This window comes from Schistocerca nitens, chromosome 5, assembly GCF_023898315.1.
Source record: "Schistocerca nitens isolate TAMUIC-IGC-003100 chromosome 5, iqSchNite1.1, whole genome shotgun sequence".
Taxonomy (NCBI): domain Eukaryota; kingdom Metazoa; phylum Arthropoda; class Insecta; order Orthoptera; family Acrididae; genus Schistocerca; species Schistocerca nitens.
Genome location: NC_064618.1, coordinates 413,279,583 through 413,304,163, shown reverse-complemented (window position 1 = coordinate 413,304,163; position 24,581 = coordinate 413,279,583). Strand labels below are relative to the sequence as shown.

Below are 24,581 nucleotides of genomic sequence, written 5' to 3'. Positions count from 1 at the left end.
TTACTTCATTGTGTATTGAATTGCACATTGTTTGAATCCAGTAGGAATCAATAACATCATTTAAAGCAACTGATGCCAGTCTTCTGAAAAAGGACCTCTTGTTATTATGTGGAAATAACATGGGCCTAACAAGAGGCCTCTTTCCTAAATATCACAGCTGTGTATGTAATGTTTCACAAAAAGTATCTCCTAAATTTTGTAGTCATTTTAAGAGTTCCAAGAACAAAAGAAGAATATTCTGTAAATACAATACTGCCAAACAAGAGAAGTAGTCCCTTTTTATATGCGAGTTATAAATGTTACCAATCTGTAGCTAAAAAAAAAAGTAAGTAAGTAAATAAATGTGGAAGGTACACTAATTTTTCTCAATTTGGTGGCAATTTATTTGGTTTTAAAATTGTTGTGCATTATAATGTGCTACAGGCCAAAAGGGGTTAACCACTTAATGTGTAATGTTAACTTAAAGAAGTCTTTACCATTTGACAAAAGATATTTGAACGGTAATATATATGCAGAATTTGATACTTAAATGTGTCAAACAATGGTAATAAAGTGAAACTTTAAAACACATTATATTAAAACACCAATATTCAACCTGCTACAACTTACTCAAATTTAGAGACACCAATTGTTCAGAATTTATTGCTGAACCTAAATCAAACCTCAAAATCCATAATTTTCAACAAGAGTTCCTTTTTCACTCCCAATCTCTCATATTTTTAAATACACACTGTACTAGTCACATTTTGGGTAAAATGAAGTACAAGTCTCATGGAAATGAAAAGGATGCCCTTGTCATTATATTAAGCATAGTTAGTTAAAATATGTGGCACCAAAAACTGTACATTGTAAGCACTGCAAACCAGTGGGGCCTCTTGCTGCAGGAAGTAACTGCACTTTACAGGCAGAGTTCCACACTGTCTTTTTAGGATTATGCCTGTCCATCTGCGTAGCTGGTAGGATATTCTTTAGCGCTAAACATTTTGTTTCGTAGCTCTTAATTTGTTGTTTTGTACCACCATCTGCTCAATTTCCCATTGGCACATGATATTCTTCCTCAAAAGTGAAATGACTGCATGTGAGGCTATAGCATATTTTGTCACTGTGAGTGATTTGGATACCTCTTTGGCCAGTGTTTTTGCTTCTCCATTTCTCGTAGATTCCCCTATGCAACAACTGGCAAAATAGAGTTTTCCTCCACAGCCATCATAAGAGTGTCCTACATCTATATCTAAATGGATACTCTGCAAATCACATTTAAGTGCCTGGCAGAGGGTTCATCGAACCACCTTCATAATTCTCTATTATTCCAATCTCGTATAGCGCGCAGAAAGAATGAACACCTATATCTTTCTGTACGAGTTCTGATTTCCCTTATTTTATCTTGGTGATCGTTCCTCCCTATGTAGGTCAGTGGCAACAAAATATTTTCGCATTCAGAGGAGAAAGTTTGTGATTGGAATTTCATGAGAAGATTCCGCCGCAACGAAAAATGCCTTTCTTTTAATGATGTCCAGCCCAAATCCTGTATCATTTCTGTGACACTCTCTCCCATATTTCATGATAATACAAAACGTGCTGCCTTTCTTTGAACTTTTTCGATGTACTCCATCAGTCCTACCTGGTAAGGATCCCACACCGCACAGCAGTATTCTAAAAGAGGATGGACAAGCGTAGTGTAAGCAGTCTCCTTAGTAGACCTGTTACATTTTCTAAGTGTCCTGCCGATAAAACACAGTCTTTGGTTAGCCTTCCCCACAACATTTTCTATGTGTTCCTTCAAATTTAAGTTGTTTGTAATTGTAATACCTAGGTATTTAGTTGAATTTACAGCTTTTAGATTAGACTGATTTATCATGTAACCAAAATTTAACGAGTTCCTTTTAGCACTCATGTGGATGACCTCACGCTTTTCATTATTTAGAGTCAACTGCCACTTTACACACCAGTCAGATATCTTTTCTAAATCGTTTTGCAGTTTGTTTTGGTCTTCTGATGACTTTATTAGTCGATAAATGACAGCGTCACCTGCAAACAACCGAAGAGGGCTGCTCAGATTGTCGCCAAAAACCTTTATGTTGGTAAGGAAGAGCAAAGGAATCACTTCTGTTTTACTCGATGACTTTCCGTCAATTACTACGAACTGTGACCTCTCTGACAGGAAATCACAAATCCAATTACGTAACTGGGACGATATTCCATAAGCACACAATTTCACTATGAGCCGCTTGTGGGGTAGTGTCAAAAGCCTTCCAGAAATACGGAATCGATCTGAAATCCCTTGTCAACAGCACTCAACACTTCATGTGAATAAAGACCTAGTTGTGTTTCACAGGAATGATGTTTCCTAAACCCATGTTGACTGTGTCTCAATAGATCATTTTCTTCGAGGTAATTCATAATGTTAGAACACAATGTATGTTCTAAAATCCTGCTGCATATCGACATTAACGATATGGGCCTGTAATTTGGTGGATTACTCCTACTACCTGTCTTGAATATTAGTGTGACCTGTGCAACTTTCCAATCTTTGGGTACGGATCTTTCGTCAAGCGAATGATAGTATATGATTGTTAAGTATGGAGCTAATGCAGCAGCATACTTTAAAAGGAACCTAATTAGTATACAGTCTGGACCAGAAGAATTGCTTTTATTAAGTGATTTAAGTTGCTTCTCTACTCCAAGGATACTTACTTCTATGTTACTCATGTTGACAGCTGTTCTCGATTCGAATTCTGGAATGTTTACTTCGTGTTCTTATATGAGGGCATTTCGGAAGGCTGTGTTTAGTAACTCTGCTTTTGCAGCACCGTCTTCGATAGTATCTCCATTGCTATCATGCAGAGAAGGCATTGATTGTTTATTGCCACTAACATACTTCACATACGATCAGAATCTCTTTGGATTTTCTGCCAGGTTTCGAGACAAAGTTTTGTTGTGGGAATTGTTATAGGCATCTCACATAGAAGTCCGCACTAAACTTCGAGCTTCTGTAAAAGATCGCCAATCTTGGGGATTTTGCGTCTCTTTAAATTTGGCATGTTTGTTTCTGCAACAGTGTTCTAACCCTTTTTGTCTACCAAGGAGGATCAGCTTCTTATATAACAGTGTCTTTAGAATTGATTACCTCTTTGCACTGAAAACTGTTCTCTCCGCTAGGAGACAAACCCCAATGACTTGACTGCCAAAAACAACTGAACATCTGGTAGCATCTCCTGTTTAGACTCATCAGTGTTAAATACAGCAGTCATGGTGCCCACCAAATGTAATGTGAAATACTAGTTTTAAATGATAATTATGAGAATTATTGTCACTTAATAGAAAGCAGTTACAATATTGTTCTTTAGTTGGTGAGTGGCAGTTGTATGTAGCAAGTTACGAGAGGTACTGGTAAGACATGAACTGTACACGTGTAGAACAGATGCATATCCACACAAAATAGAAGTACATTTTATTACTAATGAAGATGGAAATCTGAGATGTATTAACACTGATGCTACAATGGACAAACATATAAAGGTCGATGAGTTTTCTAACAATGAAATGAATTTGCTAATGGAAATCACTGCAAAAAATTCAGTCCACCTGAATTTTGTAAACTGTAAACTATGGAAATTAGACTGGCAGACACAACATATCTGATGATTTGGAGTGTGAACATTGTAGTTAAAACTGTGTAAATTAACACCCATGATCATTTTATTTCTATGGGCATCAGGCCACGGATAAGGCATGTTTCTTACAAATTATTTTTTATTTTGCCACATATCTTGTATTGTGACAATTTCCAAAGAAGGTATCAAGTCCATCACATACCTATATTATCCGCATGACGAACTATTAAACACAGAATTAGCTTGTGTTCCTTACTATGTAAGTGGCTTTGTATAGGCATGCTTGTAAGTTAATTTCTACAGCAAACTGATCATTCAATTTTTTAGCTGCAAAAGAGAAACAGTGGCTGACACCAACAGTTTTTTTTTAAATCATCTGTACATTAACTGCTAAGTTGCTGAAAACCTTTAAGATTAAAGGCTGAACACTAATACAACTGACATATTTAGAATTTCTCAGAACCTACTGTTGTCATAAAATACCACTAAGCTTAAGTGGGTTTGCCTGAAAATTCACCACTGTGTTAATACTATATACAATAAAAAACAAATATAAATTTATAATCTTTGGTTCAGTTTTGTCTTCTGATATTCCTAAAAAAAAAAGCAATTGTGCAAATCTTTAACTGTTACTATCAAACAAGTTTTTCCAAATTTGTACATACCTGACTAGATTCATCATCACTTGACTGCAAGGGGAAGCGAAAGACTTTAAAATTAGGTGACTTTGGCCAGGACACTGGTGGAGGGCTACGTATCATGTGTTCATGAATTTCTGGCAATGTTAGAGGATCTACATCCAAGTCTGCTGGAAACTCCTAAAAAAAATGTGATATTAAAATAAAAAGTAATAGAAATAGGCACAGAGTCTCATAAAGACACAAGACTCACAACTTTATGGCTGGTTTCCGCTTGTCTTTGACTTACCTGTGACATTAAGTTAGCATCATCAGATTCTGATTCTTCTACACTATCCACCAAACTTTCTCTGCTGGCAAGTACCTAAAGCGGAGGAATAAGTGTTAAACACATAACCTGTGAAATTATCCACAACTCAAACTTAAGAGGAAAACAGGCACCACCATAAACTATTTGAGTTTTCACTACTGAAATGATCACTTACAGTCTTTGTGCTTATAAATATGTATAGCATCTTTAAAATCAACTCACAATCATAATTCAGTGTTAGACAAAGTACATGAGAAACTGAGCCACCACTTAACTACTATTTTCCACAGTATTTTCACATAGTAAACTTCAATTTCAATATTTATAGTGCCTTGGAAAATTGAATAACATGAATTATGTAACTACAATATGTACAGGATAGTATAGGCACCGAGTGGCAGACAGGCACAATGAAAAACGACTGCTAAAATAGTAAACCTTTCAGATGAAGTCCTTCCTCTGTCGTGGAAACACACACACACACACACACACACACACACACACACACACACACACAGACAGAGAGAGAGAGAGAGAGAGAGAGAGAGAGAGAGAGAAGCACAACTCACATACACGTGACCACCATTTCAGGATGCTAGAGCCTGATTGCGACTGCATGTGACATAGCAGCAATCAGGGATGATGGGGATATGAAGGAGGCATGAGGCCTGGAGGAGGAGGGATAGCAGGGTACAGGTGGAAGATGCTCATGCTATCCAGTAGTGTGTGCAGGGACTTGATGGGAACAGGACAAATCTGTTATGTACAGTGTCACAAAGCTGTGCCGAGCACGGGAGGTGTGGCAGGTAGTGTCAAAGGGGAAAAGGCTTGCAGGTGCACTGGCAGGATAGGCATGGGTAGAACTGGAGTGGGAGGAAGGAAAAGGGGTAGGTAGGTGTGAGACAGGGCTAGCAAAGATTTAGGCCAGGGAAGTTACAGAAATTGAGGATATTTTGTAGGGAGAGTTCCCACCTCTGCAATTCAGAAAAGCTGGAGTTGGCAGGTTGGAAGGGAGAATCCACATGGCATAAGCTGTGAAGCAGTCATTAAAGTGAAGCATATCATATTGGGTGGCATGTACAGCAACTGGGTGGTCCAACTGTCTCTTGACTGTAGTTTGACAGTGGCCATTCATAAGGACAGACAGCTTATTAGTTGTATCCACAGAGAATGCGCCACAGTGGCTGCAGCTTAGTTGTTAATTTATGTGGCTGCTTTCACTGGTGGTCCTGCCTTTAATGAGGTAGTAGGTGCCAGTGACAAGAATGGAGTAGGTGGTAATGGGGGGATGTATAGGACAGGTCTTGCATATAAGTCTCTTGCAAAGAGCAGGAATATGGGCCATGAGGTGAGGGGGTTGGGAACAGGGCTGGAGCAGTTGTTACACCATCCTGGACTTTCCATCGTTTTGAAGTATGTAATTATTTATTAAAACTGAATACTAATTCCCTCACAGATATGACAAAGAAGATATTACCAAACTTCCTGGCAGATTAAAACTGTGTGCCGGACTAAGACTCGAACGTGCGACCTTCGCATTTCACAGGTAAGTGCTCTACAGACTGAGCTACCCAAACACAACTCGCAACCCATCTTCACAACTTTATTTCTGCCAGTGAACTGGAAACATCTCCCAGGTTGTGGCCACAATATCCTTTCTTGCACGGGTGCTAGTCCAGCACGTTTCACAGGAGAACTTCTGTGAAGTTTGGAAGGTAGGAGATGAGGAGACGAGGTACTGGAAGAAATTAAGCTGTGACGATGGGTCGTGAGTTGTGCTTGTCAGTCAGTAGAGCACTTGCTTGCTTAAGGCAACAGTTTTGCATTTGTGCCTCACAGCAGAGTGAAAATTTCACTACAGAAGCATCCTCCAGGCTGTGGCTAAGCCACATCTCCACAACATCCTTTCTTCCAGGAGCGCTACTTCTGCAAGGGTTGCAGGAGAGCAAGTGTGAAGTCTGGAAAGCAGGAGATGAAGTATTGGCAGAATTAAGGCTGTGAAGGTGGGTCATGAGTTGTGCTTGAGTAGCAAAGTTGGTAGAGCACTTGCCCGCGAAAGGCAAAGATCCCAAGTTTGAGTCTCAGTCTGACACATAGTTTCAATCTGCCAAAAAGTTTCATATCAGCATACACTCTGCTGCAGAGTGAAAACCTGATTCTGAAGACATTAGTAGCTGTATCTTTATAGCATGAACACTATCATTTTCACACAAAGTGCTACACTTGTCAAATGTCCTCTACTACCAATAGAGGAACATGAGCCATCACAGCTGTATTGTATGACAGGTGAACCACTTACTCCACAACAAAAGCTTGTGTTTTCTCTGTAGGCTATAGTGAACTTTTAAATAATAGCATGTTTCAAGAAAAACAATACAGAATCATCATATATGTTTTGATTCAAAATGAAGATGGAGGGGCAGCTGCTGCAGGATACGGGGAGGGGATGGGTTCAATAGGGGGGGGGGGGGGTTCAATAGTATAATCATCAAGTACACCAAAGCTAACATATCTACACCCACTGAGAATGCAGACCAAGCTATAGGCTGTAATTCACTCAAGAAGTATCATATTTGACTTCCTACTCTCTGAACAGCTCCCATATCATCCTTGGCCCTCCTCAATGTCTCAACATGTGGGTCATTCTTAAGCTGGAGTTTGGGTGAACCACCCTCTTTTCCAACTCTCTCCAGTCTGTACCCTCTTTCTTCCCTGACGAAGGAACTAATAGTTAAGAAAGTTAGGTACAGTTTTTTTATGTGTTTATCAGCAGTATATATTTCACCTCCTAAAAGGACGTTCTGGCCACCCATTCTTTATCTTTGTAAAAAAGATGGTACCTTGTCATTTATATAACAACGTGACTGTCAGAGGCAGAAAACAGACAAGCTTTTCTGATTTACAGGTCAAATCAACAGCAATTAACACAGTCACATTTTGCAAAATAAATGCATCTAACTGATACATTACGTAAAGTGACTTTCCAAACAGGTATTTACCGTAAAAATGGCTGAACAATATTTTCCAAGTAACATGCAGTCACAGAAGTAAAACTGTGAGTCGTACAGAAATACAGAAAATAATGTTTGTACTTTTTAAATGAATCTCATAGTATACTAAAATGGCATGAAAGAAGGCAACTCATCTCCTAAAGGATTTAGCATCACACAAGAACATAAACAAGTCTTGAAGTCCCACACTGTCCCTCCTTATTTGTACATTTCACCTCTTCATCACTCTCACCACTCTCATTTCTTCTTAGAGGGAGCATAGTAACTACTCACAAGTATATGTCTGAGGAGGTTGATGTCATTCAACTTTGCAAGGTTTTAGAAAGGTGGGGGGGGGGGGGGGGGGGACGAGACTGACCCAATTGTTATGAGAAGGACCTAGCTATTAAAGGAATTTTAGGTTACACTGGATTTCCGGAAAGGGACCCTTCCAACAACTCTTCTGGACCTTTTGTCTTTTTGTCTGCAGCGAAGGTGTCCAGGACAGTAAGTCATTTGAGGCCCACTGTAAGTTCACTATTTAGCATAAATCCACACGGAAATAAAAGTAATTGATATGCTATGGATGCCAAGTATCATCTCAAGAAACTGAGTCATTCCATACAAGCAGAATTGTCAGTAAGCAAATGACAGATTAACATCTATCACAATACCATCATACCTGTCCTTTTTGTTTCTTCCTCCATTTTGGGATATAAAGAGTATATCATAAAAAACTGGTATGGGTTAAAGTACACAACAGAAACAGAACATTCTAGTGAATATTGGTCTGGAAAAAAATCGTTTGTGAGATAACTGCAAATCTATGGTTACAAAATATCATGTACTTCAATATGAAATACTGTCCTAGTTCTCATGCTCATATTTGAAATGAACACTTTCAATTAAGTTCTCATCTTACTGGGAGGGGAATCCACACTGGTACAAAGTACTAAACATGACATTCACACTAATTCATACATCTATTATTCATTTAATGTTATAAAGCAACTTAAATTGGAATATAAAACTAATTCCCACCTGCAAGAAAGGATTATCTTGTCGCGAGAGCCTGAGGGCAGCCATGTCTTGGTCTATATCCCTTGTACGACCAGGGGTAAGAGTGATTGTGGAAACAGTTGGTGAAGAGGGGCAGCATGTTGTTTGTACCATGACATCCACAGCATTTACAGAGAGGGTTGATGGTACTCTTGGTACATAGTTAGTATTTTTGTACTTTGGGGAAGTTGCTGAAATAAAAACAATTGTGACAAAATATTTTTTTACTAATTATATTTTATTTTATAGATAATAGCATGCACATGTGCATTCCTGCACCTCCCCCCCTCCCTCACATACACACACAAAACACGATAAAAATGATAAATTATAATGATGATAAGGGAATTATTAAAACTGATATTTATTAGCACTTCAGTAATTACTGAGGGAGCAAGCTGTTGTGTGCCTGCACCCCCCCCCCCTCCCTCCCTCCTCCCCCCATACACACACAAAACATGATAAAAATAATAAATTATGATGATGATAAGACAAATATTAAAACTGATATTTATTAGCACTTCAGTAATTACTGAGGGAGCAAGCTGTTTTCAGTAGGAACAATCTCCAGTGTAGACATCACCGATAGTGTAGTTCTGGTCTACAGAATGAATGAATTTACACTTCTAGGCTTGCCTCCCTCTGCAACAGACATGAACCCCATCCAGTATGTGGGGGTGGCGACAAGACTGTTTATTGGTCGCAGGAGGACTAATGGACCAAACTGTAAGGTCATAAGGACCTCATCTCAGAACAAGTTTGAAGAGAACAGTGTCACTAACTGTAAATAAGGTGGCTAAGGTCATGAGTCATGCTTGGGTCACTCAGTCGGTAGAGCATTTGCCCATGAAAGGCAAATGTCTGTGGTTCAAGTACCACTCCAGCATGAGACGACAAGGTATTTTACCATGGTATGTACAGAAATAGTAGGGTGGTGCCCAGACCACTGCCAAAGCTAAGAGTTAAAATCAATTACAGGAAATGTCAAAATGAGTGCAATAACATGACGGTTTATGGCTCATGTCTGACCTTCAGCCAACTTTTGATGTTCATAAGGAAGTGATATCACAAAAGTACACTTCTAACCAGCTAAATGGAAAATAAATGTGAGTAAAAGGGGGTAAAAATCTGAGTTTTGAAAGATGTAGAGTTTGGCAGCTAGAGAAATAGCTCTTTGGTTTGATACAAAAAATGAATTATGCATATAGCATTTTTGGCCAGGAGGCCCTTCTGCAGAGAGTGGCAATCGGTGACCTGTGCATCAATGATGATGAAATAATGATGAGGACAAAACACACACACGCAGTACTGGGTGAAGAAAAGCACCAACCTGACTGGGAATTGAAATCAGGGACCGTTGATTGAGCATCAGCAATGCTAACTCCAAGCTGCTGCCTTTTGGTTGAACAGAGACAGGAAAGATGGATTTGGTAGTATACTTCATTCAACATAAAAATAAACCTAATGTAAACATTACATTATGTATTCTTCCGTGTTTGCTAGAATCTGGTTGGAATTCATTTCACATGGAGCAGAAGCCAAGCTGCCTCGAATACAGTCAAGTACAATAATGACTATACGTTTTATGCTGTGCGTTATGCATACATCAACTTGGGCAACAGCTTTACCGGTGCATATAACTTGGACAGCACTGGCCAGGCAAGTGATCCAGCTAACCTGCAGTGATGTGAGCAGTTACAGTAAAGACATAAAAAGAGATGAACAGAGAACAGTATAGCTTTGAATGTCATTTAATATTTAAAAAGAAGGAAATAATATGTGGTAAAACTCAGTGATATGCTTCTTAGGAGACCGGACAGAAAACATAACATGCTTTCGATCTTAGCTAACACAGTATTGTCATTAAAAACAAGAGTGATGAAAATTCCTGACTTAAACAAGAATAATTTTTCTGCATGAGCTATGCATGGCGTAAAAGAGCACTGCTGGGATTTCACCATGTAGTTAAATATTGAAGTCACTCAAAGTATTGAAGTCAATCGTCTGGTGATCTCTGAACTCCTTCCATATCGGACTCTGAGGAATACATTTCTGTACCGCTATTTTGATAACGAGGCAACAAAATCACAAGCCACAAAAAAAAAAATCCACATGCTGTTCTACATTTTGGCATCATTCAGCAGTGATGTGTCACAAAGCTTCGTGCATTAGTTCCAGTATGTTTGGCAGCTTAAATGTCTTGTTATTTCTCGCGACGAATCCCTTGACTTGGCTCCAGATCACTTCTATTCATTTTGTACTGCAGTGTTACGGTTACAACTGTAAAAATGCAGCATTTGTACAGTGTGCTTGACACCGCGAAAATGATTGTTTTCCGCATTTCTGAAGCACTTACCATTATGGCTTGTATGAGACCACGTCTGACCTACAAAACCATGGGCATATTCAAACAAAGGGTATTTGATTTCTTAATTTTTCTCCACAAAATTTAATTGTCTAATGTTTTCTTAACTTCTACAATCTTTAAAAAATATCAATAATTAAGAATGTATATTTGCAATGAAAACCAGAATTTTGTTTGCTATATGTAGTTAGAAACTAAAAGACCTGCATTTTTTTGGAAAATGATAATTAAGTATGAGTTAATTACTGAATATTCAATAAATCTCATATTTAAATGATTTAGGTATTCAGACCGAACAAAAAAAAAAAATGTAGATCACAACGAGATTCGAACCGCCGCCCCACAGTATATACAGTTATCATTAAAATAAATGTTAAGCACCAGTTTGCTTTTGTCCTACAGTGTACTGTAGAATAAAAGCAAGCTGGTGCTTCTGATTTATTATAATATTGTTCTACCAATAACCGATGGCAGATTCAGTTAACAGTTATCATTCTTCAATGCTACCGATTACACCAAGCATGTAAATAGAATCTGTTTGTTACTTATTATATTGTGTTTCTTGGAAAAGTCAAAGCTGATTTCTCTCTGTAGTCTTGTGAAAAACATTGAGAACAAACTGTTTCTGGCCATTAATGGTGTTCCGCCCGCGTGTTTCACCACCTAGTAGGAAGCAATGTCATCCATTTTCACAGTCCGTATTAACAGCAAGACAATTGGAGCACAAGTATCATTTACAGAGACTGTGACTGTACACGATTTTTGAAACAAAAATTACGTAGCTTAAGTATGATTAAGAAAAATGTTGATGGCTGTAAGACATCAGAATGTCTTGAAATTCCATACAGTGACACAGTAATAAGATATCTAACATATAAGTTAGACCTACTTCCAAGAGCGGAACACCACCAGTATATGGGAGACACGGCTGCTGACCAATCATCGCATTTGTGTTTGTTTATGTCAGGTTTATTCTTATGACCAAAGTATAAATGTGGAGATTCTGGATGAAATAAATGAAGATGTCCTCGTCACAGTCACAGATCATAAAGATATCATCAACGAATCTAAACTATAAGAGGCTTCAGGTGTTGAATGCATAAACAGGATTTATATAGGTGGCTCATCAACAAGTTAGATCCCATCGTGCCAAGTAGGTGCCTATGGCTTTCCAAGAAGAAATAATTACGGATGAGAATGTGATTGGCAAAAAGGATTAGGGAAGCAGTACTGACTTTGGTTCCCTGAAGATGATAGGAAAGACAGCAAAGTGATGGACATTGGTGAAGTCTGTACAGTGACATAACATCCATAGTCACAAGCAAGTCTGTTGTTAATGGGACAGGAAATGTGGACATAGGAAGACAGACTGCAGAAATTGGTTAGAGCTGTTATCTAATGAAGGAAGTGGGTCTACTAACGAAGTTGGGTTTCTGGAACATTGGAAGCAAGTGAAAGGTAATTGTATAAGCAGGTGAAGAGGGAGCTTGATTAAGGCAAAAGATTATGAGACATATTTAATGTCCTGAAGAGCTGCTCGAGGTCCTGTTGGTCTTCTGGGGTGGGATAATAGTGGTGAGCTTTTAAAGCAGACATATAGGAACACTGACAAATGCCCTCATCCACAAACACACTGTGTTTCATTATCATCATGGTGGAGACTTTGTACATGGGAAGGATGATAAGGAAGAACTAGTTTTAAGGTCATGAATAGCTGTTCATTCCATAAAGGTACTTTTAGATTCACTAGGAAGGAATCTGGGGAATGGAGATGAGGCCAGTTTGAAGATGAGGCATTCTTGACAGGTTATTAGGGGCTGCCAGATAAAATGAGCAAAAGACCATGGTTGGAGGGAAGTTTATTTATTTATTTATTTGGGCATCTGATGTTTTTAATTGATACACATTCTATCGTTACATGCAGGCCCTTTACATTTTGATTATGCAATAACAATTTTCAACACAATGTGACTATTTTCCTTACATTTGTTTACCAGCTTAAATTTTGATCTGCAGCTTGTTCATTGTTTTGCACTGGTTATTATTCATATAGCCCTTTTCTATATAATGAGTAACTCCTTCATATGTACAGAGCTAGTGTTAGTTTTCTTCCAAATAAAATTATTGATTCAAAGTATGCAAAGTTAAACATTTTGAGGACTTATATGTTTACAGTTTGGGCTAACTTTGGTAGTGAAGAGCAGCCTGAATTAATTTTACTGTTTATACTGCTGATGTGCTCTGTCTATATTGATTTATCATCAAGGTGAAGACCCAGAAATTTTGCATGTGGTGGTTGTTCAAGTTCATGTTCCTTGATTTTTAACACTAACTCATTATCTTTTGGTCGAATATTTTTAAAGCTCATGATGTTTGTTTTTCTGTAATTTATTATCAGTTTATTATTTCTAAACTAGTTTTCTAGTCTGCATAATTGCATAATACACTTACAACTTAAAGTGTAGCTTCTTCTAGAACCATTCCCCTTAATTAAAATGCTTTTGTCACCCACAAATATTTTTAAAGCTCATGATGTTTGTTTTTCTGTAATTTATTATCAGTTTATTATTTCTAAACTAGTTTTCTAGTCTGCATAATTGCATAATACACTTACAACTTAAAGTGTAGCTTCTTCTAGAACCATTCCCCTTAATTAAAATGCTTTTGTCACCCACAAATAGTATTTATTTTTGTTTAATTTCCTCCTGTCTATCATTAACATATATCAAGTACAGCAGTGGCCCTAGGAGCTATCGTGTGGCATGCGGTTATGGGTCATACCCATGCCTGAGTAGTATTTATTTCTTTCCTCATCTGTTATTTCTACTTTATGTTGTCTGTTCATTAACTAGGATTTTAAAAGATTGAATGCATTGCCTCTAACCTCATACACTGAAGCACCAAAGAAACTGGTATATGCATGCACATTAAAATACAGAGATATGTAAACAGGCAGAATATGGCACTGCAGTCGGCAACGCCTATATGAGACAAGTGACTGATGCATTTGTTAGATTGGTTACCACTGCTACAACGGCAGGTTATCAAGATTTAAGTGAATTTGAATGTTGTTTCATAGTCGGCGCACGAGCAATGGGACACAGCATCTCCGAGGCAGTGATGAAGTCGGGAGTTTCCCGTACAATTTCACGAGTGTACCATGAATATCAGGAATGTGGTAAAACATCAAATCTCAAGACATCACTGCAGCTGGAAAAGATTCTGCAAGATGGGAGCAATGATGACAGAAGAGAATCATTCAACTTGACACAAGTGCAACCCTTCTGCAAACTGCTGCAGATTTCAATGCTGGGCCATCTGTAAGTGTCAGCGTGCGAACCACTAAAAAAAAAAAAAAAAAAAAAAAAAAAAAAAAAAAAAAAAAAAAAAAAAAAAACATCATTGATATGGACTTCTGAGCTAAAGGCCCACTCATGTACCCTCGATGACTGCATGACACAAAGCTTTACGCCTCACCTGGGCCTGTCAACACCGACATTGGAGTGTTGATGACTGGAAATGTGTTGCCTGGTCTGACAAGTCGCGTTTCAAATTGTATCAAGCGGATAGTCATGTGTGGGTATGAAAACAACCTCATGAATCCATAGACCCTGCATGTCAACAGGGGACTGTTCAAGCTGGTGGATGCTCTGTAATGGTGTGAGGCGTGTGCAGCTGGAGTGCTAGGGGATCCTTTTTAACATTTTAATGTTCGGATAATAAGTTGCTGTCTCCTTAATCTAAGAATAGATGATCAATGCAGCTAGCCGCTATCTCTGTGTAATGTCTTGTCTGTATAGACGTGTATCTGTTGTCTTTAAGATCCCTTCACCTTCACACATAAGTCTATACAGTAAAGTAAAGTAAGGCCCTCCCAGTTCTTGGCTGATCCGTGATAAGACAGGCGAAAAATTAGACTAATGGAGGATTATTAGTATTATCTCTATTTTTATTCGCTCTCTCTCTCTCTCTCTTTCTCTCCTTTTATCTATGTATAGTTTTTAATATAAGATTTCATTACGTGATATAGTGATAAAAGGATCAGCCAAATAGAATCTTTGGTGGAGTCCTTCGTCTTGGTAATCAGTGGCTGGCTTGCTGTAAGAGATCTTTACATTTATTATTACTGTTAAAACATTGCAGTCAGTCGGGAGAATCAATCGTTTGGACAATTTGTTCCTTTTACAAAAGATTGCGAATTCCAGATTTGTACGAAGCTTTTTTGGACGATTTAACACAGACTCAGTGATTGCAGTCTCTCTTCGACACAGCTGAAACTTCCCCACTAATTACAGGGCCAACGTGATCAACAAAGGATTCAGAGAAAACTCATTCGTTCATTCACTCCAGAACAAAAAAGTCACAAACCTTATTTATGGAGGAAATCGTGTATTAAATCCATCTCCATTACATGTCCAGATCTCCGGTGATTCCATGCCTTAATTATTTTCCTTTTACAATCTCTTTCTCTTCAAAACAAACCGCTAGCAGCACAAATGTTAATTGGCTCGCTTTAACGAGAAGAAAAGCAGAATGTGTATCTCTCAGAAACACGTCAATCCCTCAACAGATACTCCAGAAGCTGTCCTAGTTACCACTCTAACAACCATGGAGAATGCATATATGCATCTCTGTTATTTCAAAGAATAAATGCACTAGAAAATACTTTGGCGTCGACAAGCTGTCGCCACATATATTATGAGAAAATCAGATCAGATAACTTTTCCAAAGTGAATGAATGTGGATGGTGTGATTGAAAATGATTAATTAGTGTGTGGTAGAGGGTATTTGCTGTGGGGACATTACACCTTGATACATTTAGATTCGACTCCGACAGCTGACATGTACGTAAGCATCCTGCCTGATCACCTGCATCCATTCATGTCCCTTGTGCCTTCCAAAGGACTTGGGCAATTCCAGCAGGACAATGCAGCACCCTACACTTCCAGTATTGCCACAGTGTGGCTCCAGGAATGCTCTTCTGAGTTTAAACATTTCCATTGGTCACCAAACTCCCCTGACACAAACATTACTGAACATATCTAGGATGCTTTGCAATATGCTGCTCAGAAGAGATCTCCACCCCCTCGTACTCTTGCGGATTTATGGACAACCCCGCAGGATTCATGGTGTCAATTCCCTCCAACACTCCTTCAGACATTAGTCGAATCCATACCAGGTCATGCTGCGGCACTTCTACGTACTCGCGAGGGCCCTACGTGATATTAGGCAGGTGTACCAGTTTCTTTGGCTGTTCAGCGCATAATTTTAGTTTTTCAAGGAGAATGTTGTGGTTAACTAGGTTGTGATTAACTTTTGATTGATCAAAGAATATTCCAATTATTTATTCTTCCCTGGCAAGTGTTTGCAGTACGTAGTCAACATGTTCTTGTGGTGCTGAAGTAGTAACTTATCTTTTTAGAACCCATATTGGCTTCTGGCTATGCTATTCTGTGATGTAAAATTTATTAATTTGTTATATAGAATGCATTCAAAGATTTTAGATATTACTTGTATAATACTAACAGGTCTGTAGTTTTCAGGCTCTGTAGTGTCACCTTTCTTGTGCAGTGTTTGCATTTAGCAGTTTTTAAACTATCTGGATACAGTCCTTCTGTGAGTGCATCATTTGTCATTTCAGTCAAGGGTTTAATGATGAATTTGGATGAAAGTTTAATAATCTTATTTGAGATACCATAGATGTTCTGGGTCTTTTGAGTTTTTCCAACTTGTTTATGGTTCTCGTTACTTCTTCTTCACTTGTTGGATAGTATATAGAATTTCATAGAGGTTATTTTTTCTCTATTAAAGCATTCATACCATTTGTTATTGGTGTTGAAATATCGTTTGTTCAACTTCTACACACATTTATGCCGTAGTCATTAAATGTTTGGCTACAGTTTCTGCATTTGTCTATAGTGAATTTTGTCATGTGACTTCTTTGGGGCTACTATTTTTATATGTTGTCTTTCTTGTTTCTGACTTTATGATCATCCACACTGTTTTTGTCTTCTTATCTGAGTTTATAATGTCCTGTTCAATTCCATTTTCTTTGCATATTTTATTACTACGATGTACATTTTTTGTATTCCTTATAGTACAATTTTAAACGCCGAAGTTCAGAATTAAGGACTCTTCAATGGATCATAAAGTGATATATTTTATACATATCTTTTCCTACTATCACAATATATCTGCCTCCATAGGCGAGTGGTCAGAGAGGTTGACTGCCATGCAGGGGGCCAAGGTTTAATTTCCAGTATTGCTTGGGATTTTTCCTTAATGGGAGAACTGGTAAGGGGCACACTCGGCCTCGTGAGGCCAAATGAGGAGCTACCCAATCGATTAATAGTGGTTCTATGGTCAAGAAACCAAATAATGACTGGAAATCAGTGTGCTGACCACATGCTCCTCTGTACACATCCAATGACACGATTGGTGAAGGATGACACAGTGGTTGGTCAGGCCTGATTAGCCTGTCTAGGGCCAGAAAAGAGAACTTTTATCATCTCAATATAACATGCCCAGTAAAGAAGACTAATAAATACCAAAATATCCAATAAACATAAAAAACTGTAAAACAAAAAGTATTGTGGTCTCTAGGAACAATGTAAAAATGTTGCACAGGATATATAAAACTAGCAATGATGAAAACTTTACAGTGTATTACAGAAAACAAATGCCAAAGTACTGTAAGCAGCCAAACAACTACATGCAAAAACTTACATAAGTAGTGCTGACAATAAAGGCAAGGCTTGCTTGTCTATTATAAGCAAAAAATTGTACACATCAAACTCACAGAAACCAGTAAAGTGATCAGTGGGTGGAGGGTGAGGGTGGGAGGAACACTCACTCGTACGAGGCGGATGCTGCGGTTGCTAGTCTCATCCTCCCATGCGTTTGTTTGACATAGGTGTTAACCCCCATGACTGACTGGCCTGACTGCCACATATTTATGCTTCCATAATTATTTGGTGAAATCTGACAATGAAGCTTCAGACTTTGAAACCAGTTGTGCAATAAATAAGAATTTACCGGCCATTGAAGCAGATTTTTTTTTTTCTAGTAATATGTTTCTCGTTACAGATATTTGCCTTATCAAATATTTAGTACAGTAAGCAGGATGAAATGGATGTGGGTTGCAGTTGTTATTCAGAGATGAAGAGGCTTCCACAGGATAGACTAGTGTGGAGATGATGAAATAAATCTTGGGTGAACAGTCTGCTATGAGTGTGCATAGGACACAATATTTTGGCAACGTGGTCAATTGCCAAAATACTGTTTCCTATGCACACTCATACCAGGCTGTTCACCCGAGATTTATTTCGTCATAAAATACGCCTGGAGAAATTGAAGAATCACATTAGTTTGGAGATGATGGCAAAAAGAGTTCTACTGACAGCTGGTAAAATTGTTGCTTTATTGATAAACACCCCCCCCCCCCCAAAGAACCATGGACCTTGCCGTTGGTGGCGAGACTTGCGTGTCTCAGCAATACAGATGGCCGTACCGTAGGTGCAACCACAAAAGAGGGGTATCTGTTGAGAGGCCAGACAAACGTGTGGTTCCTGAAGAGGGGCAGCAGCCTTTTCAGTAGTTGCAGGGGCAACAGTCTGGATGATTGACTGATCTAGCCTTGTAACACTAACCAAAACAGCCTTGCTGTGCTGGTACTGCGAACGGCTGAAAGCAAGGGGAAACTACAGCCGTAATTTTTCCTGAGGGCATGCAGCTTTACTGTATGGATAAATGATGATGGCTTCGTCTTCGGTAAAATATTCCGGAGGTAAAATAGTCCCCCATTCGGATCTCTGGGCGGGGACTACTCAAGAGGACGTCGTTATCTGGAGAAAGAAAATGGCGTTCTACGGATCGGAGCGTGGAATGTCAGATCCCTTAATTGGGCAGGTAGCTAAGAATATTTAAAAAGGGAAATGGATAGGTTGAAGTTAGATATAGTGGGAATTAGTGAAGCTCGGTGGCAGGAGGAACAAGACTTTTGGTCAGGTGAATACAGGGTTATAAATACAAAATCAAATAGGGTTAATGCAGGAGTAGGTTTAATAATGAATAAAAAAAATAGGAGTGCGGGTAAGCTACTACAAACAAAATAGTGAACACATTATTGTGGCCAAGATAGACACAAAGCCCATGCCTACTACAGTAGTACAAGTTTATATGCCAACTAGCTCTGCAGATGATGAAGAAATTGATGAAATGTATGATGAAATAAAAGAAATTATTCAAGTAGTGAAGGGAGACGAAAATTTAATAGTCATGGGTGACTTTAATTCGACAGTAGGAAAACGAAGAGAAGAAAATGTAGTAGGTGAATATGGATTGGGGGTAAGAAATGAAAGAGGAAGCCACCTGGTAGAATTTTGTACAGAGAATAACTTAATCATAGCCAACACTTGGTTCAAGAATCCTGAAAGAAGGTTGTATACATGGAAGAACCCTGGAGATACTAGAAAGTTTCAGATAGATTATATAATGGTAAGACAGAGATTTAGGAACCAGGTTTTAAATTGTAAGACATTTCCAGGGGCAGATGTGGATTCTGACCACAATCTATTGGTTATGAAATGTAGAGTAAAACTGAAGAAACTGCAAAAAGGTGGGAATTTAAGGAGATGGGACCTGGATAAACTGACTAAACCAGAGGTTGTACAGAGTTTTAGGGAGAGCATAAGGAAACAATTGACACGCTGGGGGAAAGAAATACAGTAGAAGAAGAATGGGTAGCTCTGAGGGATGAAGTAGTGAAGGCAGCAGACGATCAAGTAGGTAAAAAGACGAGGGCTAGTAGAAATCCTTGGGTAACAGAAGAAATATTGAATTTAATTGATGAAAGGAGAAAATATAAAAATGCAGTAAATGAAGCAGGCGAAAAGGAATACAAACATCTAAAAAATGAGATCGACAGGAAGTGCAAAATGGCTAAGCAGGGATGGCTAGAGGACAAATGTAAGGATGTAGAGGCTTTTCTCACAAGGGTAAGATAGATACTGCCTACAGGAAAATTAAAGAGACCTTTGGAGATAAGAGAACCACTTGTATGAACATCAAGAGCTCAGATGGAAACCCAGTTCTAAGCAAAGAAGGGAAAGCAGAAAGGTGGAAGGAGTATATAGAGGGTCAATACAAGGGCGATGTACTTGAGGACAATATTATGGAAATGGAAATGGAAGAGGATGTAGATGAAGATGAAATGGGAGATACGATACTACGAGTTTGACAGAGCACTGAAAGACCTGGCCCCAGGAGTAGACAACATTCCATTAGAATTACTGACAGCCTTGGGAGAGCCAGTCCTGACAAAACTCAACCATCTGGTGAGCAAGATGTATGACACAGGCAAAATATCCTCAGATTTCAAGAAGAATATAATAATTCCAATCCCAAAGAAAGCAGGTGTTGACAGATGTGAAAATTACCGAACTATCAGTTTAATAAGTCACAGCTGCAAAATACTAACGCGAATTCTTTACAGACGAATGGAAAAACTGGTAGAAGCTGACCTTGGGGAAGATCAGTTTGGATTCCGTAGAAATGTTAGAACACGTGAGGCAATACTGACCGTACGACTTATCTTAGAAGAAAGATTAAGGAAAGGCAAACCTACATTTCTAGCATTTGTAGACTTATAGAAAGCTTTTGACAATGTTGGCTGGAATACTCTCTTTCAAATTCTGAAGGTGGCAAGAGTATAATACAGGGAGCGAAAGGCTATTTACAATTTGTACAGCAACCAGATGGCAGTTATAAGAGTCGAGGGGCATGAAAGGGAAGCAGTGGTTGGGAAGGGAGTGAGACAGGGTTGCAGCCTATCCCCAATGTTATTCAATCTGTATATTGGGCAAGCAGTAAAGGAAACAAAAGAAAAATTCGGAGTGGGTATTAAAATCCATGAAGAAGAAATAAAAACTTTGAGGTTCGCCAATTACATTGTAATTCTGTCAGAGACAGCAAAGGACTTGGAATGGACAGTGTCTTGAAAGGAGGATATAAGATGAACATCAACAAAATCAAAACGAGGATAATGGAATGTAGTCGAATTAAATCGGGTGATGCTGCGGGAATTAGATTAGGAAATGAGACACTTAAAGTAGTAAAGGAGTTTTGCTATTTGGGGAGCAAAATAACTGATGATGGTCAAAGTAGAGAGGATATAAAATGTAGACTGGCAATGGCAAGAAAAGCATTTCTGAAGAAGAGAAATTTGTTAACATTGAGTACAGATTTAAGTGTCAGGAAGTCGTTTCTGAAAGTATTTGTATGGAGTGTAGCCATGTATGGAAGTGAAACATGGATGATAAATAGTTTGGAAAGGAAGAGAATAGAAGCTTTTGAAATGTGGTGCTATAGAAGAATGCTGAAGATTAGATGTGTAGATCACATAACTAATGAGGAGGTATTGAATAGAATTGGGGAGAAGAGGAGTTTGTGGCACAACTTGACAAGAAGAAGGGACCAGTTGGTAGGACATGTACTGAGGCATCAAGGGATCACAAATTTAGCATTGGAGGGCAGCGTGGAGGGTAAAAATCATAGAGGGAGACCAAGAGATGAATACACTAAGCAGATTCAGAAGGATGTAGGTTGCAGTAAGTACTGGGAGATGAAGAGGCTTGCACAGGATAGAGTAGCATGGAGAGCTGCATCAAACCAGTCTCAGGACTGAAGACCACAACAACAACAACAACAACAACATTGATAAACAGCTGGTTTCAAGGTCTAAAGCCACATCATCAATTGTAATAATGTTAGAAGGTCATAGGAGTACCAATCGTTCCTAGCCAAGATATCTTATTCAGTGAATGTTATCTACATTACACTGATGAGAAAGACATGATCTATTAGCTTCATTAAAAGTGCTGATGGGTGGATCAAGTACTTATAGACTCTTATTTTAAGATTTCCCAGCATTGGTGTGATGGTAATACCACCCAGTATTGGGAAGACAAGAAGCAGCCCACACAAGAGATTAAGTTGTTGCTTGTGCAGCCCACTTCTACTATTCCCAACACCAGGTTGCCATGCCAGCACACCAATACAGGAAATACTTAAAACAAAGGTTTATAACTTCATGATTCACCCACCAGCAATTTGTAACAAAATTAATGGAACACATCTTTGTCCGCCTTCATTCATCAATGTAATATAGATAATATTCACCGAATAATATGTCATGACTAGGAGCGATTGGTACACTTGTGACCTTTTGACATTGCTGCACGTGATGATGCAGCATTAGGCCAAGAAACCGATTATGTATCAATAAAACAACAATTTTACCAGCTGTTATCAGAATTCTTAACATCAGGCCCTTCAACAACTGGGATTCCCAGAATATAAAATACCTTGCTGTAACTCGGAGAGCTGTTGCAAACCAGTTTTTGGACTGAAGGCAACAACAAAAATGACAACAGTAGCAACAACAAACCACAAAACCTTAGTGGAAATATGAAGTGTATATGATGTAAGAGGAAATGCAGGCAATTGGACCCTATAATGCTTGAGAAGCAAAACCAATTAACAGAAATTACAAAATCAACAGGAGTGAAAATAAGACGTGAAGCAAGAATTCTACACCTCTCTGTGCCACAGTGATCCATTCTTGTCCCACTGATTTTTATTTTATACACAAATCACAACCCAAATCAGATTCTGGCAGTGCAGTTCCTTATGCAGATCACACAGTTATACTGTTCAAGGATAAAGACACAGAAAATCTAGAGAGAAAAGTCAACATAGACGTAAATAAAGATCCGAAGAATTATAGAATTAAATTTGGATAACATCACTAAAACGCTTTGTTAAGTTTCAAGAAAACAAAAACAAACACAATGAAGGCATCAGCATCTACATAGGTGAGTGCACAGCAAAAACTCCAAATACACAAATTCCTTGGAATAATAACCAACAAAAATATAAACTGGGATAAACACTATGTAAGTGGAAAGCTCAGTTCAAATCTATGTGTACTGCAAAATTCACCAACCTAAAAGGCACAAATATTATGGAAGTACTAATGTACTAATCCATTCCACATTAAGTTATGACATGATTTCTTGGGGAAGCACCTCCAAAATAAACATTAATTGAGTATTAAAATTGCAAAAAAAAAAAAAAAAAAAAAAAAAGAGAGAGAGAGAGCAATATGTACTACAGCCAAACTTGGATGGCAAGAATCATGAAAGCCAGCATTTAAAACTCTTATGATACAAACATTACCCAGCATATACCTATACAAACTTACATGCTGGATGAAATTCATATATAATCCCAATACTTTAAATAACAAGACACAACACAGTCATGACACAAGAAATTGGAACTTCTTCTAGAGCCCAAACACAACACCATGAAACACAAATCAAAGCCGTCATACGCAGGACCAAAAGCCCTAGAAGAAATACCTTCAAACTTGAGAGAGGTAAACAATAAAAGTAGTTTCAAAAAGAACTCTTAAAAAATTTTTAAAAGAAAACTGTTACTGCAGTATGAACGACTTAACGTGCACAGCAGTTTAAGACAAATTGATATGCTATTATTGTAACAAAAAGAGATGTAACTTACATGTAGAAGTACATATAGCATAAATGATGTAAACAAAACTGTACTTTAAAATGAAAAATTATAATTTGGAAAATGCTAGTTAGTAAAAATTTGAACTTATAAGTGCATTTTGCCTCATCTGCAAAATCAAATAAATATATCTAAAAACAAAGATGATGTGACTTACCAAATGAAAGTGCTGGCAGGTCGACAGACACACAAACAAACACAAACATGCACACAAAATTCAAGCTTTCGCAACAAACAGTTGCCTCATCAGGAAAGAGGGAAGGAGAGGGAAAGACGAAAGGATGTGGGTTTTAAGGGAGAGGGTAAGGAGTCATTCCAATCCCGGGAGCGGAAAGACTTACCTTAGGGGGAAAACAGGACGGGTATACACTCGCACACACACACATATCCATCCACACATATACAGGCACAAGCAGACATATTTAAAGACCGTCTTTAAATATGTCTGCTTGTGTCTGTATATGTGTGGATGGATATGTGTGTGTGTGCGCGAGTGTATACCCGTCCTGTTTTCCCCCTAAGGTAAGTCTTTCCGCTCCCGGGATTGGAATGACTCCTTACCCTCTCCCTTAAAACCCACATCCTTTCGTCTTTCCCTCTCCTTCCCTCTTTCCTGATGAGGCAACTGTTTGTTGCGAAAGCTTGAATTTTGTGTGTATGTTTGTGTTTGTTTGTGTGTCTGTCGACCTGCCAGCACTTTCATTTGGTAAGTCACATCATCTTTGTTTTTAGATATATTTTTCCTACGTGGAATGTTTCCCTCTATTATAACCAAATCAAATAAATAAATAGATTAGTGAACGGAGTGAAGGTGATCTATTAGTTAGCTTTGAAGGAAGAGATTCTCTAAAAGCTCAGCAAGATATTCAATCTTGTTTATGTGGCCGCCAGAACTCAATTTCTCTACTAGACAGTGAGTGGTTATCTTTACTCCTTCCATCATTTGTTTTAGACCAAGGACTTCTCAGTATCATATAAGCTGAAAATGAGTTTGTGATGGCAATAGATAGCATT

The 24,581-nt window shown here is 38.4% G+C and overlaps 1 protein-coding gene across 1 annotated transcript in view; it reads right to left on the bottom strand.

Moving 5' to 3' along the window:
- LOC126260190 (uncharacterized) overlaps positions 1-24,581 on the bottom strand; it is a 101,589-nt gene that overhangs the window by 34,802 nt on the left and 42,206 nt on the right. The window contains exons 3-5 of the mRNA XM_049957467.1: positions 8,594-8,802; positions 4,542-4,616; positions 4,280-4,432 (exon numbers count right to left, since the gene is read on the bottom strand). Of these exons, the coding sequence (XP_049813424.1) occupies positions 4,280-4,432; positions 4,542-4,616; positions 8,594-8,802 (437 nt within the window). The remainder of the gene's footprint in view (positions 1-4,279; positions 4,433-4,541; positions 4,617-8,593; positions 8,803-24,581) is intronic.